Source organism: Colius striatus, unplaced genomic scaffold (assembly GCF_028858725.1).
Source record: "Colius striatus isolate bColStr4 unplaced genomic scaffold, bColStr4.1.hap1 scaffold_59, whole genome shotgun sequence".
In the NCBI taxonomy this organism is placed as follows: Eukaryota; Metazoa; Chordata; class Aves; order Coliiformes; family Coliidae; genus Colius; species Colius striatus.
Window position 1 is genome coordinate 482208 of NW_026908533.1, and position 9574 is coordinate 491781.

Here is a 9574-nt window from a genome sequence, read left to right on the forward strand (position 1 = left end):
CTGCACCTTTTGATCCATCTGTAGGCTGAGCTCTTGCACCTCTGTAGGCTGGCCAGGGCTATGGGAAGTGTTGCTCTGTGCTAGTTCTGATTGTGGCCCAAAAAGGAGGCATTGGGAGCTACAGAGGAGGCTTTGGGCCCAAACAGGAGGGTTTGGAAGCTCGAGATGGTAGAGCAGAGCTGTGAGTTTCAGGAGCAGCTGGAAAACTGCTCCTGGAAATACCTCAAGGCATTTGTGACACTTTCCTTTTGCTTTCCCTGTGACTATTTGAACATGCTTTGTGTGTCTCCTTCCAGATCCTGCTGAGGCTCTGTACAATGCCTCTGCGCTTCTGCAGCATGATCCCATACACTGTGCCCGGAGTGCTGGCACTGCTGGGCTGCTGGTGGCTCTACTCCTCTGGCAAAGAGCAGGGCAGCGCTCAGGAGGAACCAGCCACAGCCACCGAGGAAGCGCAGCAGGAAGGAGGCGCAGAGGAGGAATCCTGCCCCAAAGCAGCAGCAGCTGGCCCTGCTGACTTTTCCATCCTGCTGCTCCCTGAGAGCACAGCGTCCCAGCCAGGGCTGAGGCTGAGGTGCCAACCCAGACCCGAGTGTGGGACCCCGCCGGAGCCCAGCAGTGCCCAGAGCGCAGCAGGTAAGGGCTGTGCCGGGCTGCTCAGCACCTGGCTGGGCTGGCACGGACACAAACGGCTGCTGCTCCACGTGGGGCAGCTTTCCCTCAGCACTGGGCTCTGCTCTGGCTTTCTGGGCTGCTGCTGAGAGGAAGCTGTGGGGCAGGTTGCTGAGGTGCTGCTGGAGGAAGCAGGCAGGTGCTCGGAGGGACTGGGATCACCTCAGGGTGCTGCAGAGCAATTCCCCTGAAGCCTTTTGGCTCTCAAGGGTGGGTGCATGGAGAGAAATCCCAACAGGAAGACACAGTCCTGGAGTTGCCCCATGGTCTCTGTGTTGCTTTTGCCTTCTAGACCCTAGATGGTGTGTGCCTGACAGAACACAAAGCTGTCTGAGCACATGGGAACCCCTGTGACCTTGGGCATGGATATGACAGTCCTTGAGAGGAACCTGTGCTGCCATGAAGCCCATAAGGGTGTGTTTTGCCATTGCTACAAAGCAGCTGAACCACTGCTTGAGGCAAGACACAGGGAAGGAGTCTGCTACAACTAAGGACTAAACCCACAGAACATTTTCCCCAGTGAGAGTAACCCCGGGAGGAGAATGGCTTTGCCTTGTTCATGCTGGTGGGACCAGAAGGCCCAAGAGGGTGTTGTGGAGCCTGGTGATGCCAAGGCTGAAAGTTCTGCACTGAGACAGCTGAGGGGTAGGGACAGGGCACAGAGCAGGTAAAGTTGGCAATGTGGCTCTGTTGGGTAAGGGGTCCTTCTTCAATCTCAGCCCTCCAGTCACTGTGTACCCCTGACAGGGGGCAGGAGCGTTGTGTTGACTTTGGTTCAGCTCTCATTCAGCTGGGGACTTGGACTTCTTGCAGTGTGTTGTCTCTGCTGCTGGGTAAGGGCTCAGTGTGTGTGAAGGGCTGCTGCTGAACTTGGGCCTCCCAGAGGTGGGCTGGTTTCTCCCCAGGGAGCAAAGGAAGGTTTCAGCAGGCTCTGTGTGATGGGACTTTGCCCTTTCTGACATCCTGGGGAACCTGATGCAGGAGCATCCCAACGGAATGTGCAGCAAGTGCTCAGGGTCACCTCTCTACAAAAGGATCTGTTTTTCTGGCCTGGTGTGTGGGAGCTGCATTGTGTGGGCTGTCTGAATGCTGACCTGTGTGCCTGTCTTGCAGATTTAAATGGCACTGACATGGGCTTGGTGGAACCTGCCTGTCCCGTGAGGAAGACAGGACCTGTCCGAAAGTCTCCCCCAAGAAGAAAATCCCAGCAGTCCAACGTCATTGTCTGGGCAATAGATGTGCCAAAGGTAAGCAGCCGCTGTCCTGCTCGTGCCTCCTGCCCTGCTCTACACAGCCATCTCCTGCTTCTCCCACTCTGGTACCTTCCCAGTGCCACCCAAGGACATATAACCACCAGTCAACAAAGGTTTCAGCGTTTGGCTCCCAAGAGGACCCAGCAGCAATGAAGAACCAGAGCACAGCTGTAAACAAGGGGCATGTTGGGGCTGTGCCCAGGGTGACAGTGGTTGCTGGAGTCCTTCTCCATCACCTTCCACCCTGATCTGTCAGGGTGAAACTTTGAAAGCCTTCAGAAGGCTTTGAGGGTCCAGAGTCCCTGAGGGCAGGGGATGAGTTGCTTTCTTCCCCTCTGTAGGAGGGTCACGTTCCAACTCCCTGTCCAAACCCACCCTCAGAATGAGCTGCAGGAACCAGGAATGTGGGCAAAAGAAGCCCCTGGGAACAGTGGTGTTGGATCTACAGTTCTCTCCCTGACTCTTGCTTTCTTGTCTCTTTCATCAAGGCAATAGTGAGACAACTGACTGCCAAACAAGGACAATTTATTAAAGATTTGATGAGAGAGTCTGGGGCCAAAGTTTCTGTCTCAGAGCTCCGAGGTGGCTGGGACTCCGCAGTCTGTCACATCAAAGGTAAGAGGAATGTCTCTTTGTTGGGGGTCCAGGATGCAGCTCGGGGGCCTGAATTAGACAGACAAGGGACTGAAATGGATTCAGTGGCTTGGTGAGGCCACTGCTGTTAGCAAAGTGTTCTGCCTGGTGCTGTTCCAGCAGAGGGATGTGGCAAGTGGCCTGTGTCTGGGCACGTGAAGCCTCTGCTCTGGGGCTGCATTTGAACAGCTCTGGCTGCTGGAGCTGCACCAACCCCTTTGGCAGGTTCCCTTAGGGCTTGCAGGAGCGGCTGTGGGATGTGTATCAGCACAGGCAGTCTGGCCTGGGAAGGGTGTTGGAGGAATTGTGGCTGAAAAGTGTCTGCCAGCGAGATGGGTTCACGCTGGAGGCCAAAGCTGTTGGAGCTGGGGCCTGGGGGTGTGAGCTGCTCACATTGGTTCCATATCGGCTTCTGTGGCCAGTCTGTTCCCAATGAACATGTTGATGCAGCGCAGGAGGCTTCTGGCAGCTGGGTTGCTTCCCATGGCAGGGCTGGAGGTGTCCTCAGCCTCCCTGTGCTACTGCCCTTGACTGTGGATTTTGTGTTCCAGGCCTCCCAGAGCAAGTTGACACAGCACTGAGCCTGATTGGCAGCAGGTTCCAGCACCTGTGTCTGGACAACATCTACTGACCTGCTTTGGGCTGGGACAGGCTTCACTTCTAGGAGAGTTCTAGGAGAACTGTTTCTCCTTCACTCGTCTCTTGTTGTTTATTCCCTTTGTCTATCCTCTCGTTTATGGTTATACCTGTTGTCATCTTCACTTCTTTTGTTCTATTAAACTGTTCTGATTGCAACCTCTGGGAGCTTTTGGGTGTTTTCCCTTGTGTCTGGTTCCAGCAGTGAGCCAGCAGCCTCCTGGCTCTTTGTCCCCGGCTGAGCAGAACCAGGACATCTACCCCATCTCTCCCCCTGCTCCAGTGACAAATCCTTCTGTCCTTAGGACTGCAAAGTCCCAGCTGCCTCCATCACTCTCTGCAGAGAAAAGCAAGAGGAGAAAGTCTTGCCAAGCCCAGCTGTAGTTTCTCTTGGCTGTATCCTACAACTCTGTCCATGTGCTACAAAAAAAGCCCAACATTGGACAAGAAAAACACTGTCAACAAGGGAAACTTGACAGAAGTCAATTGGCTCCCAATTGCCCTGTGTAGGGAGCCCTGGTTTGGGGCTGTCCTGGTTGGGGCTGGGTTGGTGCACCCCATCCTGACGTCATGCCCAGGAGAGAGGTGAGGAGCTGCCGGAGGGGCACGTTGAGTCCTGTCCTTGTGTGAGCTGACACGGGCAGCACGCAGCAACAGCCACAGAGCCACGGATCAACTGCCAAGAGTCAAGTTCTTTGTATTGGTTTGAGCCTGGCTGGATACCAGCTTCCCACCACACCGCTCTATCACCCACTTCCTCAGGATCCAGGAAGGGGAGAGTGACGTTGGGTTAAAAGATCCAGAGCTTTGGCAGTTTTATCAGTAATAATTTCTATAAGCACTTGCAATCCAATTGTGGTTCAAATGATAAACTGGTTCTGTTGCCCTGGCTATTGGTTCACTGGGATTCCAAGTGACAGGCCCATCATGTTCAGTTATTCTAGAAACTTCTAAACCAGACAGGATTAGCAAGACCTATCAGCCCCTTCCAAGGCTGTCAATGGTGGCTGACTTGTTCTCTCACAGTAACCACGTCCTGTACCGTAACTGCAGGGGCACGGGGGAGCTTGATTCAATTCTCTGTCATCTCCAGTCATTCTCCAAGTGCCTTCTGCTTCCCAGAGAGTGCACAATGGGGTTGTTAAACTGCAGCTGTTCTGTCTCTAATGATTCCCACTGTGAAGTGCCCGAATGCCAAAGCTGAGAGGCGTTTTCCTCCAAGAGCAAAATGACAATGCAAACCTCTTTGGAATGAAAAAACAAAGGAGATTTCATCCTCCGTGGGAAACCCCCCCTGGAACAAGTTCCTGGCGGGCCCTGCGAGCCCGTGGGTAGAGAGGAGCGCAGGCCAGAGCAGGTTGGCTTGTTTTGTGGACAAGGGGCTAAAGCACCACCAGACCTTTGAAGCCCACGGAGTCCCGGCCCTCCCCTCACCCTGCGCAGCCCAGCACTGACCCACGGCCCCCAGCTCCTCAGCTCCAGGGCTGTGCCATGGCTGCGGGGCTGGGGACTCCCCCCGTCCCCGGGCAGCCCGGCACAGGGGCTCACGGCCCACGCTGGGGACAAACGGCTCCGTGCCGCCTCGCAGCGCCAGCAGGGCTGCTGTGCTCCCCTCAGCGGGCTCTGCCCCGGGCACAGAGGGGCACAGACGGGCGGCCACGAGCAGGGGCGGGACGGCGGCCTCCTGGCTGCCTCCCACCGCCCTGGGGCTGTCACTGCCACAGCAGCCTCTGGGCCCGTGCTGAGCGGCTGCTGCCGGCACAGCTCAGGTGCCCGCCCTGACAATACTTGTTGCACTCGGGTTCCTTTTGCTTAGAGCTCGCTGCTCTTCAGCACCTCGCGGGTTTGTTTCCCGGCACTCGGCTGTGCGAGGCTTGCCCTCAGTGCCCAGGGCTCCGGCAGGGCCTGTATCTCAGGGGGTGCTTTTAGCGAGCGGCGGCACGCGGCTCCTTCCCCTCAGCGGCCACGAGCAGGGGCAGCGCCCGTCGCTCCGGCACCGCGGCACCGTTCCAGTCGGGCGCCGTGCCGGGCGGCCCCGGGGCCGCGGCGGCGGCGGGTCGAGTCGGGCGCCGCTCGGGGCGGCCCCGTCGCCGCGGTAACGGGGCCCTTCCGTGCGGGCGGCGCCGGGGCCGAGCGCGGCTCGGCGGCTGCCGGATCCTCGCCGGGATTCCCCTCCCGGAGCCGCGGCGCCGCCGCCTCGGGGGCCTCTGGCACAAGGGATCGCCGTGCCGACCGGCGGCTCGGGGAGAACGCGGCGTGCGGCGGTGCTCTGGAGGCCGGGACGGGCGGCTGGAGTCGGGCCGTGCCGGTGAGCGCAGGCTCGGCTCAGGGGCTGCGGCTCGCCGCGGCTGCTCCGGCCTCTCGGCTGCTGCCGGCCGCCGCCCTGGAGCTTGTCTGTGCTTCCCTCCCTGTGGCAGGTGCAGGGAAGCGGGCTGAAGGCAGCCGGGAACGCTGAGCGGGCTGTGCAGCTTCACAGACGGTGGGGTTGTGTTTCTGAGAGCAAAAGTGGGGTTTAGGTGGAGTTTGGCTGGAAAAAGTGAGGTTTTGGAGTAATTGTGAGGGGAAAAGAGGGACTTTGGGGAAGATGTGAGGAGAAAAGGGGTTTTGTGTGAGTTTTGAAGGACCAAGTGGGGTTTTGGGGGAGTTCTGAGGGATCAAAAGAGGTTTTGGGGTAATTGTGAGGGAAAGCAATTGGGATTTGGGTGTAGTTTTGAGAGGAAAAGTGGGGTTTTGGAGCAATTCTGAGGGGCAAAGTGGTGTTTTGGTTTATTTCTGAACGGAGAAGTGGGGTTCTGTTGGAGTTTTCTTGGGGTTTTGGTGCAGTTTTGCAGGGAAAAGTGTTGTTTGGAAGAGTTTTGAGGGGAAAAGTGGGGATGGAGTACATTTCTGAGGGCCAAAAGCAGTGGAGTTGTGGGATAAAATGAGGTTTTGGTGCAATTCTGAGGGGAAAAGGTGGGATTTGGGTGGAGTTTTAGGGGAAAAGTGGGGTTTTGGTAAATTTTTAAAGGGAAAAAGTGGGGTTTGGGTGGATGTTTGAAAAAACAAGTGTTTTGGTGGGGTTTTGAGGGGAAAAGTGGGGTTTTGGAAAAATTCTGAGGGTAAAAGTGGAGTTTGGGTGGTGTTTTGAGGGGGAAAATGGGGTTTTGGTGGAGTTTTGAGGGGAGAAGTGCAGTTTTGGGGAACTTCTGGGGGAAGAAGCAGGGTTGTGGTGCAGTTTTGAGGGGAAAAAGTGGTGTTTTGGTGGAGTTCTGAGTGAAAAAGTGAGGTTTTGGAGGTATTTTCCGAGGAAAAGTGGGTTTTGGGTGCTACTCTGAGGGAAAAAGTGGGATTTTTGGGAACTGCTGGGTAAAAAAGTGCCATCTTGAGGGAAAAAGTGGAGTTTTGGAAGCGTTTTGAGGGGAAAAAGTGGGGTTTGGGTGGATTTTGAATGCAAAAAAGGGGGGAGTTGGTGGGGTTTTGAGGGGAAAAAGTGGGGTTTGGGGGATTTCTGAGGGATAAAATGAGGTTTTTGTGCAATTGTGAGAGAAAAAATAGGATTTTGGTGGAGTTTTGAGGCTGTAAAGTGGGGTTTGAGTACATTTCTGAGAAACAAAAGTGGCATTTGTGTGGAGCTTTGAGGGAAAAGATGAGGTTTTGGGGCATTTCTGAAGGAAAAAGTGGGATTTGGGTGGAGTTTTGAGGGAAAAGATGAGAGTTTTGAGTATTTCTGCGGGAAAAGGTGGGATTTTGGTGTAGTTTTGAGAGGAAAAGTGGGGTTTTGGAGCAATTCTGAGGGGCAAAGTGGTGTTTTGGTTTATTTCTGAAAGGAGAAGTGGGGTTTTGTTGGAGTTTTGGGAGAAAAAGTGGGGCTTTGGTGCAGTTTTGCAGGGGAAAGCTGGGATTGAGTACATTTGCGAGGGCAAAGAGCGGTGGAGTTCTGGGATAAAAGGGGGTTTTGTTTCAATTCTGAGAGAAAAAGTGTGGGTTTGTGTGGAGTTTTCAAGGAAAAAGTGGGTTTTTGTTGGGGTTTTGAGGGGAAAAGTGAGGGTTTAGGGGAGTTCTGAGAGATAAAATGAGGTTAGGGGCAATTCTGAAGTCAAGTGAGGTTTGGGTGGCGTTTTGAGTGGAAAAATGGGTTTTTGGGGAACTTACGTGGCAAAAAGTAGGGTTTTAGTAGAGTTTTGAGAAGAAAAGTAGGGTTTGGGGGGTTCTGAGGGATAAAATAAGGTTTTGGCGCAATTGTGAGAGAAAAAGTGTGGTTTCAGTGGAGTTGTGAGGGATGAAAGGAGGTTTTTGGGCATGTCTGAGGGGAAAAGTGGGGGTTTTGGTGGTTTTCTGAGGCGGCAAAAGTGGGGTTTTGAGGGTATTTCTGTGGGGAAAACTGTTTGATTTGGTAGAGTTTTGAGAGGAAAAGCGAGCTTTTGGGGAAATCCTGAGGGGAAAGTGTGAGGTCTGGGTGGAGTTGTGAGAAAAAAAGGAAGGTTTTGGTAACTATCTGAGGTCCAAAGTGGGGGTTTGGATGGAGGTTTGAAGGAACAAGTTGTTTTCTGTTGGGATTTAGAGGGGAAAAGTGCGGGTTTGTGGGAGTTGTGAGGGATAACATGAGGTGTGGGGGCAGATCTGAGGGGAAAGGTGAGGTTTGGGTGGCATTTTACAGGAAAACAGTTGGGATTTGGGTGGAATTTGATAGAGGAAAAGCAGTGTTTTTGAGCAATTCTGAGGGAAAAAGTAGAGTTTTTGTTTATTTCTGAGAGCAAAAGTGAGGTTTTGTTGGAGTTTTAGGAGAAAAAGTGGGTTTTGGTGCAGCTTTGCAGGGAAAAGTGTAGTTTGGAAGAGTTTGGAGAGGAAAAGTGGGGATGGAGTAGATTTCTGTGGGCCAAAAGCAATGGAGTTCTGGGATAAAATGAGGTTTTGGTGCAATTCTGAGGGGAAAAGGTGGGATTTGTGTGGAGTTTTGGAAAAACAAGTGTTTTGGTGGGGTTTTGAGGGGAAAACAAGTGTTTTGGTGGAGTTCTGAATGAAAAAGTGAGGTTTTGGAGGTATTTTCAGAGGAAAAGTGGGTTTTGGGTGCTATTCTGAGGGAAAAAGTGGGATTTTTGGGAACTACTGGGTAAAAAAGTGCCATCTTGAGGGGAAAAGTGGAGTTTTGGAAGCGTTTTGAGGGGAAAAAGTGGGGTTTGGGGGAGTTGTGAGGGATAAAATGAGGTTTTGGTTCAATTCTGAGAGAAAAAAAAGGATTTTGGAGGAGTTTTGATGCAAATTGCCTTTGCATCAGGCCAGTGCAGAGAGCCTCAGGTTCCATCAGAAATCATCTGCTGGTTGTTTCAAGTGCAGAGCAAAGAGTCTGGATAAATGTCCAGCGAGAACTGTAAAGGGAGAATCCCAGGCAACAAATGTGAAAAGGGGGGTGGAAAAGGGAGGGAGAATTCTCAAGTCCAGGTGGCCAAAATGTCAAACCAAAGCCAAAGTAAAGTCCCCAGGAGATCAACAGAAACTTGTCACCACTACAGTGAGAGGGAGACTTTTAAAACACCCATTGTTTGCTCTTCCAGATGCTGGGTTAGTGAGGAAACACTGGGCTGGAGAAGAGCAGGAAAGAACAGGCAGCTGCGTCATTGAAACACCATCACTCAGTTTTGCTACTACCCAGATGACAGCCAAAGTATGTGCTGTAGAAGATACCACATCTGATGTTTTCCTTTATGTGACAATAAAAGGTGAAAAGGTAAGATATTTTTATCTCTACAAACCTCTTTGTGCACTCTGCTGTAGAAGTTATAACTTTGTGACAAATTTAAGACCGAAAAGTGTTATTTGCAAGTGAATTTTGTAATTTACCATATACAGTAGAAGTACAATCATTAACTTATTAGATTTATTTTCTAAATCTGTTGTTTGTGAACTTTGGAATGAATTCTGTGAGGTGGAAACTTGTGAACCGCTTTGGAAGGTATTGACAAGCAAATGAAGTCCCCCAAGTACTTCAGATGAACAACTATGTGAATTTACTGTACTCTTGTCCTTCTTTACGATACACTGAAAGATATTTCAAGAAGGCAGTTGCATGGTGTTATGAAAATAAATACAAGTTCATATGTGCATAAGGCTGAGTTCCCAAACAGTTGGGAGAAAGGGAGAAAGCTCGTTGCACTTACCAAAGTGCGTAACTCCTGCTAAATCTCTGCTGCAGCTACTGTCAGACTTAAGCAGCTGCGTAGTAGACAAAACTAAATGTGTTTGAAAACTGCTGCCATTTGGAGTATTTTACCAAGACTTTTAACATTAGAGCTGTGGTCTTCACTGTAGACAATAACTTGGATTACATCTTAATTTGAATACCTTCTCTGTTCAGAATCACAGTTGGCAAGTGTCACTTCTCTCTGAGCCAGTAAGAACTTTGA

The 9574-nt window shown here is 52.0% G+C and overlaps 1 protein-coding gene across 1 annotated transcript in view; it reads left to right on the plus strand.

The window, feature by feature from the left end:
* The window catches only part of LOC133629530 (scavenger receptor cysteine-rich type 1 protein M130-like), a 36641-nt gene extending 30992 nt beyond the window's left edge, over window positions 1–5649 (plus strand). Inside the window, exons 15-17 of the mRNA XM_062020185.1 lie at window positions 297–468; window positions 1786–1901; window positions 5011–5649. Coding sequence (XP_061876169.1) covers window positions 297–468; window positions 1786–1901; window positions 5011–5649 — 927 coding nt within the window. The remainder of the gene's footprint in view (window positions 1–296; window positions 469–1785; window positions 1902–5010) is intronic.
* The last annotated feature ends 3925 nt before the right edge of the window (window positions 5650–9574 follow it).